Source organism: Nyctibius grandis, chromosome 6 (genome assembly GCF_013368605.1).
Source record: "Nyctibius grandis isolate bNycGra1 chromosome 6, bNycGra1.pri, whole genome shotgun sequence".
In the NCBI taxonomy this organism is placed as follows: Eukaryota; Metazoa; Chordata; class Aves; order Nyctibiiformes; family Nyctibiidae; genus Nyctibius; species Nyctibius grandis.
Window position 1 is genome coordinate 11,980,286 of NC_090663.1, and position 19,338 is coordinate 11,999,623.

General features: G+C 37.0%; 1 protein-coding gene across 1 annotated transcript; it reads right to left on the reverse strand.

The window, feature by feature from the left end:
* Positions 1-646: 646 nt before the first annotated feature.
* Positions 647-19,314, reverse strand: TRMT44 (tRNA methyltransferase 44 homolog). Its single transcript, XM_068403572.1, has 11 exons — positions 18,858-19,314; positions 15,817-15,934; positions 14,760-14,979; positions 13,424-13,492; positions 10,535-10,642; positions 8,982-9,053; positions 6,167-6,273; positions 5,362-5,545; positions 4,317-4,704; positions 3,291-3,407; positions 647-903 (listed from the first exon to the last, which is right to left on the reverse strand). The coding sequence occupies exons 1-11, from the start codon at positions 19,294-19,296 to the stop codon at positions 671-673; spliced, it is 2,055 nt and encodes a 684-aa protein (XP_068259673.1). The 5' UTR covers positions 19,297-19,314; the 3' UTR covers positions 647-670.
* Positions 19,315-19,338: the final 24 nt, after the last annotated feature.

A 19,338-nucleotide genomic window follows, 5' to 3' on the forward strand; every position in this document is an offset into this window, starting at 1 on the left:
CCTTTAAAAAAAGAGGGAAAGGACAGTATGGCCTACAGAGACCTAAAAACCTACACCTACATGTGAAGACTTCCACAGTAATTTTCCAGAAAGTTATTCTTCAAACCAACACGCATTCTGAATCAGTACAAAAAAGAAGGAAAGGAGGACTAGGGTCTGACTAAGAAAGGAAGGCTAATACATAGTATTACTCCATAGTAACATGGAGAGGAAGCTGCCAGGTCAGGGAAGAGTGAAATCTCTCCAACTTCTGACTACCAGAGACACTGTTGAGTCATAAGAAACCATAAATCCTCCTGGAAAATTTGGAACAAAACAGCTAATTTTCAGGGTTTGAAAATGCTGCATCACATATATTTGATCTGATCGAGGATGATGAAGAGTGTCCTACGAAAAGGAAACTAAGTTTTCAAACTCTTCTAAAAATGCATGCTAGACAAGCCATGGCAAATCCAAAAGTGTATACGCACTTTACCATACCTTTTCCGTGTTAATAAAAAACCCAAAGAATTAAAAATACAGGAGGACTTGTAAACCAACTGGAAAATAAGATGCATAGGAATGGGGAAAAACCCTCCGTATTGTACAGATCTTCATGCACTAGGCAGTCCCGAAGTCAATCATAGATTCAGTTACGTACACAAGCTTAAATACAAGAGGCAGCTTTTTATTACTGTGTATGTTTTGTCTTTTTAATAACCTGAGACTGCCTTAGCTCCTCAGTTCCATGAGCATATGGGCAAGATTCAGAAGGCAAAGAACAACCATCAGGATGATGAATAAAAAACCAGCAGAGACGTGTTTTAAATGCTTCAGCTGAAAGGCGGCGTTTCACTTCAGGCTTAGTTTTCTTTGATGGTTTCTCTTTTCTCCAGTCACGAATATGAACATTCCCATTTAGAACTAAGATTTAAAAACAAACAAAAATGCAGCTGTTAATAGACAGCCATGGGAATTATAGTGGAAAAAATGCACAGTGACATTCTGTGAAAAAAATACATGTTCTACAAATGGATCACTCAGGCAAGACCAAATGTGCCATTTGTACAGAAACAGAAAGAAGTGCACAACAAACCAAGATAATATAGACAAGGTCTAAAGAAGAATTGACTGATTTCCCTGTGAGCTGTCTTACTGTGATGCTGAATAATTTGAGGCACCTTTGTATCATCTTTGTAGGGGACGGTTTGTTTGATTTAAATACAGCAGTTAGGATTATTTAGACTAAAATCCTCTGAATTTAGATTGCAAGTCCTGACAAACCAGCAAAATTCTAGTAAGTCTTCTCCTACTTTCACTACATGGAAATGCTCTTACAAAGACAATGGTTAACTGACCTAAAAATACACTGCATCAAAAAGATAAGTCTAATCCTTCATATGAATCAACAGTGAACTATCGTTGGTTAATAAAGATTCGGCACTTTGCTTTTGAAATTCATTTGCTGTGTTAGGACCAAACTGCACACATACATTTGTGAACCTCTGTCAACTCCTTAAACAAAACAGAATAAAAGGACGTTAGTAAGAGAGAAAGAAAATGTAGATGGAAAAGCAACAGTGAAAATGAAGAAGGAAGAATCTGCCATTTCTAAGTTGCTATGCTTTATTTTCATATTCTGCTTCAATCATACCTTCTGTATCACACACTTGTAGCTTGGCATAGTGAACAGATACCATTCTGCATTCTGATAATTGCTACTCAAAAGGTAACGAGTGCAGTGAAAGCTTAATATCATACATTCAGGCCTGGATGAATTCATCCCTTCAGGTTTCCTTGTGATACACAAATAGAACTGAACTCAAAGTCAATTCAGAAATGGGTTCAGCAGAGCTTTAAAATCTCTCTCAAGATGAAGAAAAATGAGCAGATACAGTGCTATTTATGACCAAGCATAATTTTTTCTAGAAAAATAAGTCTTATATTGGACAAGATGCCTGATCAAAAGAAACTGCCACAGATCAGTTACTCTAAGCCCCTTCTTTTGTGTGTGTATATCCATTTTCCAGGTCTTTAAAAGAAAAACACTTGAGTAAGGATGAAAAAACAGCTGTAGCCATGTTCTTCTCTGTCCTCTTTGGCATGAGCAATGTCCTTCCAGACCACCTGCTGGTAAAAGTCCCTTGTTACGGTGACATGCTTCTGAAGGAAAGAATCAAATCAAATGGTCTGTACTGAGAGCTCCAGAGACTTTCCATGTCATGTAAATTACTGAGAAAGATTTGGCCTTAACCCTAGTCTTTCCTCAGAGGTAATGTGCAGACAGCATCCATGCCAAATTAAAATGCTCATTCCATGCAAGAGGTTGTAAATCTACTCCACCTGTCCCTAATGACAGGGAATCAAATTCAGACACAATCAATGCAATGTTACCAACTCTTTTCAATGGATGGTAGTTCAAAAGGATTTCAGTATGGCTTCTCATTTTGTAATTGCCAAGTGTACAGAAATCCTAGGTGGATGCTAAACTTGGCTAAGTTAACCACTGGCAGCAACCAGGCTGCATACTCAGGATTGCCATGGATTAGTTGATCAACATTTTACAGCTGATGTAGAATTGTTAACACACTTCCAAATTTGAAGCAGCCTTAAATACTGATAAAACCTTTAAAATCTTGTATTACTGCAAAGCTAGACCTTACTTTTGCAAAACTCCACACTGACAAAACACAAAAACCAACCAAACAAAACACACCACCACCACCACATTACAACAGGGAAAAAAAAACAAATCAAAAAACAGCTATCAACAAACCCAGCCAACCACAGAAACTTGTTACCGAGTTCTTTCTGCCATGCTCCCACAGGCTATATAAACACATCAAGCCTCACAGTTACAGGCTCTTATGGAGACTAGTTTTATTTTGTGTTGGCATTTAGACTGAGGGGCTTGGTAAGGCCAGACTAAGTCTCAGTTAAATGCTTTAGTGAACTTGTTCTGCATTTGACGGCCCCAAAATCATCAATTCTCTATAGGAAAAATAAAAATTCTCTAAGTCAAACAATAACATTAAATTTGCCACTTTAACTAAAGGGTTGTCTTTTCAGATACAGTCAGTCTAGAACAACTCTTTGCTGAAAGATGCCTTACCAATCTCATTCAAAAGAGTATTACTAACAGTACCTTATAGCAATGGACACAAAGAATATTCAGTTTTCCACAAAGGTATAGAAAGCAGTTAAAAAACCACCACCATAGTAATTTTTCAATTGAGTTTAACTGTATACAGAAGAAATAAAATAGATGATTAAATAAAAACAAAACAAAAAACTCCAAACCCCTTCTTTACCTTCAAATACTTGATGATTGTTCTTGAGTAGCGTCTGCAGGCCTCCATACTCACTCTTTAGCCTTTTTAAAGTCTCTTTATTTAGATGTTCTGCTACTTCTTTCAAGGAAAGGCTTTCTGCAATAAATAATGATGTAGCTGTTAAAAATGTATATATATAAAATCCTAAGAAAATTTAACTTCTATATAAATTAATTATTATGAGCAGAATCTATGAATTATCTACCAGTACTGCAGTGACTTTGTACTCCTAATTATCATGTGTGATATATATTTTATATGTGTATTGTCTGCAAAGTAGCAGCTTTCATTCTACAGGACTCAAGTCAGAATTTTCAGAGTAAGACACATTTATTTTCCCTGCTTTTTTTTTTACAGTAGCACATAACCCTCACTGTGATAAACACTGTTTACATGCCTGTAGTTATAGCAAAGAGAGAATGACTCAAAGGATGTCCTGCAAGAGTAACATATGACAAACTACAATAAGTAAATAATTAAAATGGATAGAGGAAAATGGAAAGATGGTATAGGGAGAACTAACTGAATGTTTATAAAATAACAGCAACTTCTTTTTATTCTTAAGACTAAACTAAAAATTCCTAATCATGCTGCACCAAATGGCACTTCAAAGCACTTCTTACAGAATTCTTACAGAATTATAGCTAATTATTACATGACTATCCAAAAAGAAACTTAATATTCTCCCCAAACAGATGAAGAGTGTTCTGTTTTGGTAAATGGGGAGGAGTTCTGTGTTTGTTTTCGTTTGCCTTTTTTTAATAAAAATTTATTCTGTCCTAGTATTTAAGTGTAGAGGGAAAAAAAAAAACCCACCCCAATTTCAAAATATTCTTACATGTTTTATTTCCATCCCAGTGTGCAATAAAACATAGTGGGAAAAAAAGCCCTTGATTGCTACTGTACTGTTCTTGGTATTTCCTAAAATCTATCTATCTATCTATCTATCTCACTTACTAAATCTACAACAAAAGCAAACGTAATGTGAAGGGAAGACAACCTCACCTCCTTGATTCCAGGTATTCGTATTTCCACCGTGAATATTAGAACATGATTTTTGTGGGGTTGCATTTAACAGCAAATTTGCCACACTGAGAACCACATCATCTACAAAATCCCGAGGGAGGGAAGCACAATTTCTGATTTGTTCTACTTTTTCTCTGGGTTGAAATGCAGGCATCCAAATTGCACCAGCAGTCTCAGTCTCATTTTCAGAAAGTTCTGAGCCTGCTTCTTTGCATACACCAGAGCGGTCCTTAGGATTAAATCCAACTCTTCTGTCACACGTGACCACAGCACAGGTCTGATGATTATTAATATACTGTGTTATCTGCTTGTCAATCAGAGCACATTCTGTAGGTGGATAGGTCCTATTTTTTCCAATAAGGCACACCTATTTTAGTAGAAACAGAAATCACTATTTATAGAGTTCCATACTTACACACAGCCCCACAGCTTGCACGTCTTATGCAGGCTTCTAAATCTACCTACAGGAGATCTCCATTCAAACCCAATGCTCATTAACGTCTGAGAAGTTTTTTTCAAATATTGGTGTCACAGAAGAAATCCAGTAATCAAATTCATCATGCCATACAAGCACAGAACAAAAAGATTGTTCCTGATCCTCAGATTATTTACAAAATTAAAGCTGGACACCTCTGCCTACTCCTAGAACATTCCACTTCAAATTTCACGGGACCTGAAAACCAGCAAAATTAAGTACAAACAAGCAACATAGTCAGCTGGAAAAATTAAGGCAAAAAATGAGTTTTATAAGTTTTCCATCCTATAGGGTGGCATAAGAAATAACCATAAAACCTTCCATCCTTTCTTGTCTTTAGTATTGTACCTATGACGTTAAGAACAGATTGCCCAAGAAAACAATATGTATTTTTAGTCTCTTTTCAGAGTATATTGTCCCACATAATGCAACTGACTATAGTCTGATCTTACAATAATAATAATGAACAAACATCCATATGCTTCAGACAGCTAGCAGCTTTAAAAAAAAAAAAAAAAAAGACAAAAGCCCTACACAGTCCAAAATTACCCTTTTTGTTGATGGAATTCTAAGGCAATCTTCTTCCACATGAAAGCCGCATACAAATCCCACTTGGGAAACAAAATCGAGATATTCTCTGTACTGAGTTTTCTTGCTTTGTCTTCGGCTGTATTTTCCACGGAAATCAAAGAAGCAACATGGCAGCACAAAGTAGCAACATGAATAGGAAGACCTACGAGAAGGATAAACTCCTGAATGGAAAGTTATTTCAGAGAACACACCAGTTTAACAAATAACCCATAAGATACAAGCAATAATGGAAATTTTTATTAAGAGCTTAATGAAATAATATTTATATGTTCCTCTTTCAGTAGATCTATGAGCATTATCAAAAATACTATTTCACAAAGTATTTGCTATATTACTGTGTTGACTTGGTTAGCAGGACTAGATGTCTAGATATTAAACTATTGCAGCTGGTTGTGAAGAGCACATTGGTTCAAGGAAAGGCAGAACCAACAGCAATTTTATTTAAAAAAAAATCAAACAACAGATTCACATCTAAAGAATAAAAATAAGTTCTGGTTTTTGAACTTCAAAAGCAAAATGCGGTACTGAATTCTATGAGAAAGTAAATACTACGTCTGTGATTCTCCACAGGAAGAGAAGCATTTTGTAAAAATAACCAATTGGCATCAAAAGCACAAAGTCCTGCAAGGACAGCAGGTGTGGCTGCAAAAGTGACTGTTTTCACCAAGCACACACAGGTAATTATGGTGGGGTGTGGTGGTGTGGTGTTTTGTTTTTTTTTTTTTAAATTGTTTCCCTCTCACTCCCCTCCCCCTGCAAATACCTAGCTGCAATTACAGGTATCCATGGTGTTAACTCATCTGAATGGTTTCCTATGAGCCAGTCAGTATCTGGAAAGAGATGACTGTCACCTGGCATGATTGTAGATTCCTAAAAACCAAAGAATACATTCAGTGAATTTTATTACAGGTTTCTTGAAATGCATTTTATTTGTTAATAAAGCACTAAGCAATAACAAAATCATACAAACTGACAAATACAAGGTGAATGAGAACCACAAACACCAACAATGTTTTCCACAATCTGTACTTTTGCCAGGCAGTAATTTTTTATAGCCACAAAGAAGTAATTTAGCAACAGCTACACACAAAATATTGGTCAAAGAGTAGAATAACAATTCTGACTAAGATATCTGGCACTCTAAATATTTGTAAACCAATACCATACATTGGATTATGATTTCTTGCCATTCTCCTTCTGTCATATGTATGTCTGGGCTCAATTTTTCACAAAGCCTCTTAATTTGCTATGTATTACAGTCCTGGGACTCACACAGCAATTAATCAGAACACAGCTTCACTACTATCTTCTCTTCTTTCACATACTCTTCCCAAATCAAATCCTAATATACAGAATGCCACTCTTCACACCCTGTCATTCACGTATAATAAACCTAATCCAGCCTAACACTTTCCCTCTTGTCTATGTTGCCATTCCAACTCCTTTCAAGTTGTGTCAAGACTACCTTATGACACCTGAAAAATCAGGAGCAAACCCAGGAAACAATAGGCTAGAGGAAGAATGCTTCTTTGTTGGCCTTCAGAATAGCATTTTGCCTCGTGAAAATTCAGTATATATGGATTGAGGAAATATCAGCACAGAAGTCTTCCCACCACAACATAGACTCACAGAGTAGTTATTAGTCTCAAGAATACCCTATCCTGATATTCTTAAAAAAAACACCACAAAACAAACAAAAAAAAAAAAACACCAAACATGATGAATTCTTCAAGTTCTAAAGTCCCTTTAATATTTGTCTCTCACACACACGTTTTCTCACCTAGAACTAAGTTCAGCAAAGAAAGCACTTAAAGATGTTGATACTCTTCTCTAAAAACATATATGAATCTCAGAAGAATTGTTGGACAAATTTGAAAAAAAGTTTTAAATTTTAATCTCCACAGGTTTTAGGAAAAGCCCTGAAAATTATGCCCATACTCTCATTTTATATACAAAATGCATGTTTTATGAAGTCAAAATTCACATGTAAAATAGTATCTATATAGGGACTAAGAATCCCCAGCACTTAACAGGGAATTTCAGAAATCTCAGAGTATCTCTATTATATTCCAAGCCCCTTCTTCAGAAAGCACTGTGTCAGGTGTTTTAAGTATCAGTATGGTGTATTATTGTTCACTTTAAATACTATTGTCTCTGACCATTTTTAGTTATGTATACACATTTCCAGACAATTTATATAACAAATTTCTTTTTGGCAGGTTAAACCAAGTGTTTGATAAGTGTTTTCTTATGGTTGATTAAACAAGTTGCTCCTACGTTACATTTCAGTTTTGATCAATTAATTTAGGCATAGCATGAATTATCAGTGTGGTACACCACATTTTGACAGTCACCCATAATCAAATTTGTAATCACCATGTCTGACAGCAGTTTGGCAATGCAGAGTGCCACCTGTTACATTCATTTATATTGTTAGTATTGGCACTGAATACCACAGATGGCAATATTCATCCTGTAACTCATGCTTTAAGTAAAGATCAAAACAAAATTAGCTTCGAGGGTAATAAAAGGCTATGAGCAGATGCTTTCTCCTGTAGCTACAGGAGCCTTGCAAAATCATTTCACCCTTCCTGTTCATTATATAAATCCTTTCCGCATAAATTAGTCCTTTCCTTATATGCATATTTTGGATATTTTTGTTGTTTCTGTCTGGCTTTTTCAAGTGTTCTCTGTGAACTCTTTTTTTTTCTTTTAAAAAAGACAAATAAACCCCATTCTTTTCTACTTTGTTCCCTCATGCTGCAAAGAGGGACAGCTGATGCTCAGAAGTTTCTCTAAGAGTCAAGAAACCTGAAAAACTGTAAGCAGGAGACCTTAATATGAAATGAATGTACAAAAATCAAAGATTCCACAATACAGAAACAGAGGCAGAAAAAGGAATATATAACATGAAGGAAAAAAGAAGATGGTCTTTGGTATGATTAGAAGTGCCTTATGTAGTACAACAGGAATGAAGGAGCACCACAGCTTGATGTTATGGATTGTTTCTTGAAGCTTTTCAGTAAGATTTGGTTGCAGACTGCAGCAAAGGAATCTGGCAGTTTTGGCAATTTGTACCCAAAATGGCAGGGTGGCAAAGAGAAGGCTGCACAAGACTGAAAGGTCCACCTCCCATCTGTGAAAACTGCTGTTCTTTCGTTGATTTAATGTAAGTTGTCAGCATTCAAAGATATGTTGAATTAACCTTTAAACAAAACTACTAGAGAATAACTACAGGCAGAAAATTCTTTTAATATATTGGAAGCTAACAATTTTTGAGATAATGGAGTGAGAAATTTTAGAAGACTAGAGAATAAGAAATCCCGCTAGTCTTCTCACCTAAAAAAATAAGTTGCAAATATGCAAGAGTATGATACAGCATTGCTCTCATAATCCCCTTTACAATCTAGTTTATAGTCCCACAAGACATATGGGTGCCATCATACCAAACCCACAGATCACTTTAGACAACTGTGTGTAACCTGGATGTTTGATTACATTTGTATCAACACAAATGAATCAATGAACAAATGAATAAAGTTACAAATCAATAAGATTGACATACATTTGCATAATACCTCTAAATGAGTTTCTGGTCCATACATGTCCCATATTTTTCTTCTCCTCACATCAATTCCTCTACCTGAATGCTGAAATATTAGAACAACAAGTTATCATTTTTAAGTACTACTTTTAGCAGAAATTGTCAAACAAGCTCACTAAAAGTATGTATTAACACTGATTATTTCATTCATGCTAAAATTTAGACACATAATGAAATATAGCTTCACCATTTCAGGCAGAAGCTGAATACTTTTAATCCCCTCTTCCCCTTCTAAATATGAAGGGAAAGACTAGGAAACATTAAGAATATATCTGGTTTGAAATTTTACCTGGGCACACCTATTGAGACTGCTCTTGAAAATCTGAATCTCTACAAAAGTAAAAGCAGAGTATTGTTTTTTGTTTGTTTGCTTTTAAATTATTAAAACCTTTCAAAAAAGGCGAGTACTACTATAGCACCCACAAGGCTCAAAGAAGAGTGCTATTCTAAGCAGTCCTTGCTGGGAAAATTACCTTTCAACTACCGAAGTCAATAGGCTGTTGGAATCCAAACAAATTTTCCCTGTGCAAACTGATGGGAAGAGGAAATAGGACTGGAAACAAGCAAGAAATACAGAATGCTGAAGCAATAGTATTTGAACCTCAAGAACCCTCTGCAGAACAAATCAAAATCAATTACTAAAAAAGCCGTATAAAACTCTCACACACATGATTTTTTGACAGTCAACGATGTTTTCAGGGCTACAGCAGTGATGACCTAATGATGTACAAAAAGAAACATCTACAGGGAAAACAGCATCTTGTATTAGATCAATTTTTTCTGGCCACACAAGGATAGAGCTTGTATTAGGAGAACTTGGGACATTTTTTTTCCCCCCAATGACATCTATTGATCTAATAGGAGAGATTAATTTCCTCTACAAATTTCACCATGTTCTCCCAAAATTGGAAAATACAATTTTCTGAAACAGACAGTCCTAACTTCACCGGGTTTTGTTCAATCTCACTGACATGTGTTGTTGTTTCAGAAACTATGCCTCAAGAAACTGAATTTTGCTGTTGCCACATTTTCACTCCCAAAAGTACACTATGTTGTTAGGCATTTCCACAATTAACAAATCCCAGGATTGTTTTAAAGATATAGAAAAACATTTTCATGACATGACAAGTAGAATTCAACTTCAATAAAATTAAGTTTATGAAAAACATCTCATTTAAAGGCTCTTGTGAAAGAGAATCTCTGCGTTAAGATTCCCCATTCCTTTTTTGCTTTGTCTACAGCATAACTAAATTACACTATTACTTTTTCTTTTCCCTCTTAGTTTCTCACCTCGGAAAAATAGCCTCGAATTGAAATGAATTCCACTAATAAAAATAGATAAATAAGTGAAAGGTTTCTGAAGTTCTGCTAGGATTTTTTCCTGGTAACTAGAGTGACAAAATGCTATTTTAGCAACATGAATTAACTGAATCTTGGCTATTTGCATGCCAGATAAAAGGAAAACATAAGAATAATATTGACTATCGCTATTTTTTAATTATTATTTTAAAAAAACACTCTATTTACCCCTTCATTATTTAGAATATGAACCAGTAGACCATTTCCACATCCAAGATCTACAAATGACTGTTTCTTGGTCAATCCTTTTTCCTTTCTCTCTTCTTCCCAAAGAATCTAAGACAAGAAAAGAAAACATTTTAGACTTCTGCTCTCAAGTTTCCTTGTAAGAAAGCAGCAAAGGTTATTGGAAATGAAAGAAGCAAGCTGGGAGAGAATGCAGATGTGACAGAAGACATCCCATGTACTCACAGAGAAAATAACTTGAGAGGAGAAAAAAAAAACAACAACAAAACCAAAAAAACACTAAAACTGTTTATGGAGAGGGGCAGGAATTATGTTGCAAAATATCAATCATTTTCTAAGTGCTAAGCACATCCTCCACTCCCTTCTGAGTCACTAGAAGTTGAAATTAATCAAGACTATACAACCCTGGGCTAGAGTAAGTATAAATGTAAAACAAGCTGCTAAAACAAAGGGTGCATGAGATGACCAGAAGAAGCAAGGGAAGTAGCAAGTAAACTTCAACAGTGCCTCTGCAAGTAACCACAGAGGCATTTATGTCCACTGTATTAAAGAATTGGTGGCAGAGCTGAAAATAAAAACCAAAATGTTCTTTGTAATCAGCTGGCTATATATTGGTACACGTAACACCACTATCTACTGAACAAAGTGTAACTTACCTAGCAACAGTCAGCTGGCCCAAATTCTACATAAGCTAATGGGACCGCAAAGGTTTTAGCCCAGTTCTAGTCCCTGCTCTGTACATAAGGAGTTACTTTTACACACTTATCTGCAGGGCATGGATTCATCTCTTTCTATCACTGTCAAACGCTTTTTCCTTCAATGAGAAGCTACAGAAGACAAATTCATCAACTCTGCACACTTATTTTTTACTATGACTAACAAAAACATCCAGAGTATTTAACCACAAAAATTAGTATTTGTAACATTCCTGTTTGTTAATTTGTCAGTTTTGCTAGACAGAAAGAAGCAGCAGATAACCCCTGAGATTATCAAGCTGTGTTTACATTTTGAAATGTACCAATCGTTGCACTTTTGCACTCTAGGCTGTATTCCAAAAATCCCTAATCACCTCCTACACAGATCACACCTATCCTCTGTCTCCTGCTGAGTTTCTCACTATGCAAACTGAATAGCTGCTTCTTTGAGCATGTGCCTAGACAGTAGGCGACCTTAACATGACTGCAGAGTAAAATGAGGTCAGATGGAGATGCTGTAAATCCATAACAATTTAACACTGGACCTACCTTCTCTTAACTACCTGTTTAATGTATTTTTAAATAATGAGTTATTATAGACCATCATACAGATACCTGAAAATTCTGCAAGGAGGTTAGGTTATTAATATCATACTTTAAGCTTTCATTTATATAAGCCACTTACTGGATGACTTTAATAACTTTTTGAAAACTACTGCTACTTCAGCTAAAACACATTAACGCTGTAAACCAACACTCATGTGCATAAGAATTCTGTCATTACAGAATTTTCTTGTGGCTATAACTAATTTTCTAATTTTCAACATCTGATATCATCACAGTGGTAAAAACGGTAAAATATAAGTCTATTATATAGCTCTTTCCACAATCCAGTATCATAGATTAGAATAGTTCAGCCTACAATGACCATGTCATCATGATCATTTCTCTGATGTAAAAGGTTCTGCCACATCAAACGTGACAATCAAGATTTTGAAAGTAGCCTATTTCAGTTGGGCTTCCTCAGGAAATTTTTTAAATCTTCATGGGAGAAGAAACTAGGGTTCTAAGTTTAAACAGTCAATTATCAAAATAAATTAGTCCTCAATCTGTTCTGTAAATGAGCTAACTTACTGATTTAGAGAAGACACAAGAGGTATCTACATTATACTTCAAGGTAGACATACTCTTACCGCACTCTGAATAGCAGTCAAAATTATTTATGTGCCTACATAGTAACAAATTTTGATGCTGTTTAAAATCCTGAAGTTTCTAGTGACTGCAGGTGGCAGAATTTTCATAGATTCTTTGGTAGGTAGGTGCCTTAGAAAACTGTACCAAGGATTTATCTGCATTCCTAGCATCTACAGTTGGCTTATTGCATTTGAAGATGGGATTTCAGCTGAACTTTTATCATAGAAAGGCATAGCAGTGAAAAACCTTTAGCATAAAATTAACAAGTGGTAGAAAAAGGTATAAAACAATAACTTCTGACCTCCAAATCATTCCATCTAACCACTATTTTTCTGCTACATCAGTGCTTTTTGCTTTATCACTCAAAAAAAATTCATCTCGTCTGTGTAGGTCATAAACTTCCTGTGACAAAGGACTGCAAATTTTTATCATATCTTCACAAAGAAGTTTTAGTATCCCTCTAAACTTAATTTTCATTGTTATTGTGCTGATTTTTGCGGTTTAGGGCAGTAGAAAAAAACAAATCAACTGATTTTCCCTTTGCTTTGTCACATTATTTTGTTTTACAATTCTGTTATAAATGCCTACCTTCTGTAATTGCTTATATGTAAATCCCTGAAATGCTGTTGAGTATTACCAAAGATGATCAGAATACAAACGCAACTTGAACAGACTTATAGACATGAATTCCACTTTCAGTTTAAGTTACACTTGAAAACATTGTAACAACAACTTTGTCTCTCTGCTTAAATGAGAGCAAAAGACAAAAAAAAAAACCCAACCACAATCACCCTCAAAACCCAGAAAACCCACACCCTTTCTCCTATCCCCTTCCTTCTGCCTCATATGCTTGTAATAACTTCAGGTCATTCTATTTTAAAAAATGCAACAACTATAAAACGAAAATACTGATTTTCTTCACAGCTTCTATTATTAGGAAATAGAACCTTATAGAATATTATTAGGCAAAGCAGCTCCCTACCAGCAAGTAAGTGGCAATGGCAACATCTTCATAAACAAATTTCTCAGGATCTGTTACTTCAGGCCACACCTTCAAAAAAAAAAAATAGAGGAAAAAATATTTTCTGCAGCATCTGAAATTACTTCAAAGAGTGCTCAGTTAGAGGGATCTGGATACTCATCCACTTCAATACGCTTCTGCACTTCACAAAGTTTGCATTTTAACCTCATTAAAAATACACACAAAGAATATAAATGAAGACTGTTTGATTTTGTGAGTCACACAGAAGAATCATGGCATAAAGAATGTCTGCTGTCATCCAGTCAATGAAGTTTCCAAGAACATTATGGTTCTATATGTGCAGATCACAACAAGTAAACTGCTCCATCTGTTCTGTAACAGTGCATGTATCCTTTTGCTTAACTCAGAAGAAAAATGCTTATGTTATTCCTGTTATGTGCAACATAGATAACATGAGCATTTTCACAACATAACAGGCATAGGATTATCCTGGGACAACAGAACACAAAGAATCAAAATTTGAAGTTGCAAGACAGAAAGTGGAAGTATCACCCCTATTTTGTAGAGGAGGAATTGAAACAAAGATTAAAATGTTCAACACTGCACTAAATCTGCTGCAGAGCTGAAGACTGAACCATTACCTTTCCCACAAGTCCAATTTTCCTCTCATATATATCTTTCTATTAGTACAGAAATATCAACAATAAAACCTTTCAACATTTTCACAATATGTTTTATGAAAGCATTTACCATTTTTTTTTGCTTGTAGCTTGAGTCTGGTGTATAAGGATATAGGCATTACTTCATACAGCACTTAAGATGATCACTGTCGTTTTTCAGGATCCCCAGGATAAAACAATTTCACAACACCGCTCCTCTAACTCAAACACATACTAATGTAGCATCCAAATTTTAGAAGATTAATAGGAAATTCAACCTACTTGCTAACCAGTGCTGTTTCCAGACTCCTTCAGGTTTTTGGGAAGGAGGTGCTTTGTTTATGCCTTCTAATGTGGATGACTTAGTATTTACATCCACTGACCTACTGTTTACTTCTTATCAGAAGGGATACATTCTGGAAAATACTTAACGCCTCCAGATATTTAGTATTTGGCTTCAAATCTTGCTTTTCCAGTTCAGTTCTTCCAAATACCAAATTGTTTTCTTCCGCACATAAACAGAAAAAAAACCCGAAACACTAAACCATAAAACATACATTTCAATTAAATTGCTTCTTTTATTAAAAAAAGAATATAGCGAAAAAAAGCAGTTCCACTAAACAAACAACAAAAAATATAGGAAAGCACATTATTACTGAATTTATTGCTAAACTTACCTTTACCATCTCTTTGTATTTTTTTTTAAGGTCTTGATAAACCTTGCTGTATTTTCCTACAGAAATGAGCGAGAGTGTACTTTTAAACTCACTGGGCTTTTGCTCCACAGACCATTTAGCTAGTTTGCACAAAAGTTCATTTCCAAGCCATGCTAGTTTGGGATATGCAATTCCATCTGAAAACCAATCTTCTGGAAACAGAGCTACAACAGACACAGACCTTTAAAAATAAAAACTTTGTATAAATACAGTGTATTTCATTATTTCAGCTACCTCAGAGAGAAAACAACGATTAAGTGGAGAAAATCAGCAGATCAAACAGGTATAAAAGTAGACTGGAGAATAACAAAATATGTAATACACAAAACCAAAAGGAAAATAAAATAGTGAAGTTACTGAATAATGGAACAGTCTCCCTTGAATTTTGTTAGACAGCTCATTATCTGCCAGTTCAAACCCTGTACATGGGAGTCCATGCTGCATTTAATACAATGACTGAGGACTCACATATGATAAACAATCTGATTTAGCAAGATATCCAAATACCAACTAGTAAAACTGAATTCATAAAAACAGGAAATTTAGAAGGAAAATATATCAGCTGGCACATTTCATTATTTCATCATCTCTAATTTTACTCAGATTTCATTAGAGCTATGCCCTCAGATGCTCAGGACCAAGCTGCAATGGTCTGTATTTCAATGACTGAAGCTCAGTAGGTTCACAGAAATTACAATCTGACCCTCAACCTCACCAACACCCACAGAACCTGACCTGTCTCACAGGCATAGCTAGTTCCTCGTGATCAGAATACACAATTTTTCTAGACTACACACACGTACAGTCAATAAATACGTTCAAACTTGAAACAGATTTGTTTTGTGTATTGTAGATATTTCTTTTAACTGAATACTATGCACTAAGATCACACTCATACTGTCATTTACTAATCAAGCAGGAAATTACACAACTGAATCGCCTAGATACCAATAGTAAAACATGATGTGATCCTCACAATAACTCAGGGTTTGCTTCCTCTCTCGCTCCCAGCACTTACCATTCCTTATCTTTCATGTGTGTAAGTTGAATTTGATAAATATTGCACGTTTTAATCTGGTATTTTCCTTCACTGTTTTCCTCCAAAGGCAGAAAGGTCACAGTTCCATTGTAAACATCTGAAAGATATGTAAATAGTGATATATTATTCCATGCAAACCATCCTGGTTAGCACCAAAATAAACTTTTATCTCCTTACAACGTTAAGGTCAAACTAGTGAGGCAAGATCTAGGACAACACAGGAAGAACCACAATGCTAAGAACAGATCCGTTTCTCAGTGTGCCTGACATCTGAAACTACGGAACTGTGTGAATTCTCAAAATTTAGCATTCTGCTGCATGATGTTTCCAAAATATCTAAGGCTGACCAGTAAGAATATTAATTTTCTTTAAACCTAACTATTTTAATAAAGTAAAAGCTAGACAATGAGAGTTTGCTAGCACAAAACTGCTGTTTTCCCCTACCCCACAGTAAATCCAGAGTCCTAGGAAGCAAGTTCCAAACGAACAGACTTACATATCACCCCAGTATTAGATAAACAGTGCGATATTAAAAAATAATAAATAATATTATTATCTACCAATTTTGCTGTGTTCAAACACAGGATCTGTTGTGTGATTATAATTAAGTATAGCTACACTTCCCTTTTAGTGTCATGCAGTTTTCCCAATTAGAGTTCTTGGACTAAGCACTGCAAAAAAAATGCATCATCCATCCATAAATTATTATCTCATAACTCTCCCTTCTCTCTACCTGAGAAGACTTATTTTAAGTGAAGGTACATGTATTATGTTAATATATTAAGTTATGTTCAGCAGCCATGCTACTGATCTTAATGGTATCTATCACCTGTGGAATAAAACATTTATGTCCAGTGACAGATTCCAAACACTAGAGATTTTGGAAGAGTCGAGATGGGCTGACGAACAGCTGGCAAGGCACTTGAGTGCCTTTATCATAGATATTCTGCAACTTCTGTCACATTTAACTCTCTAATATCAGTCATGCATGTACCATAATTAACTCCTACACAAGTAACAACAGAGAGAGGGAGAGTGTATCCTTTTGAAATAACTTACAAATAAAAAGAAAGGCAACTGCAGCGAAATATGAATGGCATGATAAAGCCCAGTACTCACATGCTACTGATCTGTTTTAAATCTTAATATCTTAATTTATTCCCTATATCCTTCCCATAAAGTGACTCTAAAAGCATTTACTATATTCCTTATGGCATATGATATGGGCCCCCCAGTTCAAGAAAGATAAGGAATTACTGGAGAAAGTCCAGCAAAGGGCTACAAAGATGATCAGAGCACTGGAGCATCTCTCTTATGAGGAGAGGCTGAGAGAGCTGGGTCTCTGAGAGGGCATCTTATCAACACTTACAAATACCTTAGGGGTGGGTGTCAAGAGGAGGGGACCAGACTCTTCTCAGTGGTGCCCAGTGACAGGACAAGGGGCAACGGGCACAAGCTGAAACATGGGAAGTTCCATCTGAATATGAGGAGGAACCTTTGAGTGTGGCAGAGCACTGGAACAGGCTGCCCAGGGAGGGTGGGGAGTCTCCTTCTCTGGAGATATTCAAAACCTGCCTGGACGTGACCCTGTGCAACGTGCTCTAGGTGAACGCTTTGGCAGGGGGTTGGACTAGATGATCTCCAGAGGTCCCTTCCAACCCTTAACCATTCTGTGATTCATTCTGTGATTATTACTTTATAAACCACACGCAAAAATCTTCTTAGCTATTGTTTATCTGTGGCAACTTCTTCTAAGTAACTTACTAAGTTCTCATTTTTTAAAATTATTTTTCCGTTACCATCAAAACAAACATTCTTAGAACTGCAAATCTTCAAACTAAGAATGCTATATCACCTAAGTAATCAAATTTCAATGGACTCCAAAATTTTCTGAGTGATACAGCAAAAAATAACTAGCAATAGAGCAAACATGAAGTCTTGCTATTTTGGCCCATCCTTAGCTGATCTCCTCTCTAATATATTTTTTTGTTTGTTTTAAATATATTAATTAAAAAAAAATATTCTCCTAGGCTTTTTCTTACAGATAGGCTCTCTAGATGTAGCTCAGGAACATCTTCTCCTAACATCAAAAGAAAAAAATAAAACAAAACTGCAACACATAAATTTTTTGAAGGCATCAAAATAAGAATCATAGGCCACAAGAGCTTAAGTCAGCTGTCCCCCATAAATGACTATGGGTATTTTTGAATTGTAAATTTAATTGTTTCTGGGATTCTGATTCTTTTCAAAACATTACTATTAGAATTTAATCCACATCAACACCTTTTCCAAAATTTATCTTGAAAAGGTGTCAACCTCTACCCTGTATAAGTTTCTTTATAGTAGTAGGATTTACTGCAGCATTTTACCATCACAAAATGTAAAAAAGAAAAAAAAAAAGTCAAGCTTCATTTTTAAGCAATACTAAACGATAGAAAAATCAACATAAAATGTTCAACTTGGCCAGGCAGGTGGCAGAGCTGCCTACGTTTTTTCACTAACTGCATTTTCAAAGGCTACCGTCACTCCTTACAAGCCCGTAATTAGGTTTGCACTACAAGCAGCGTTTTTGTGTGGGCAGCTCACTCAGGCCGGGGGCTTGCATGATGACAGTCCTTCTTGCCTCTTCTTTTTAAGGAAAACAAAAAGATGAAGCATTTTCTATACCTCTTCCTCAGGAGCGGGGTGCCTGGCTTCCCTAAGTGCTTTTCCCATCTCAGCAGTACCTTACACACAACACATTAGCTCTCCCCCTACGATGCTTTCCTAAGGTTGAAGCAGGTGTTGTTTAAACCAGAGTCCTACAGGCGTTTGGCCTCTGTCATTTGTATTTCAACTGCTGACACTTCCTAGCACAAGAACAACAACAAAAAAAAAAAGAAAAAGATAAAATCTGAGCACACGATAAGGACAAAAATCCATCTGCACTCCCATAAGTAGGAAAAAAGTGTTATTTATCTTACTTCTCCCAAACGCTGCGCTCCCGCCTCTCACCGCCCCGGGGCCGGGCTCCCGCTCACCTTGCACCGCCAGCTCCCTCGCCGGGGGGGCGAGCGGGCCGCCGGGCCGCCCCCGGGGCAGCAGCGTCCTCAGCAGGGCGCGGAGCTCCGAGCGGCGGCCCGGCCCGTCCCAGGGCGTGAGAGGCGGCGGCAGGTGCCCCTGCCCCGCCGGCAGCTGCCCACGCACCTCGCTCCAGAGCCGACCCAGCTCCGCAGCCCCGGCAGACGCCGCTGGCCCCTCCTGCCCCCCGCCGCTCCCGCCTCCCCGCACGGCGGCCTGGGAGGGAGATGCTTCCCCGCCCGCCCCGAGGGGCACCATCCCCTCCGCCTCGATGGCGGCGCCGCACAGCCGCCTGTTCGCCACCTGCGGCTTCTCCAGCCAGACGCGCACCGCCGCCCAGAAGCCGTGAGGCAGCGCGGCGCCGCCATCCCGCACAGCCGCCGTCCCCACCAGCCCCATGGCCGCCCCGCCACTGCCGCCGGCCCGCCGGGGGAGGAGGCG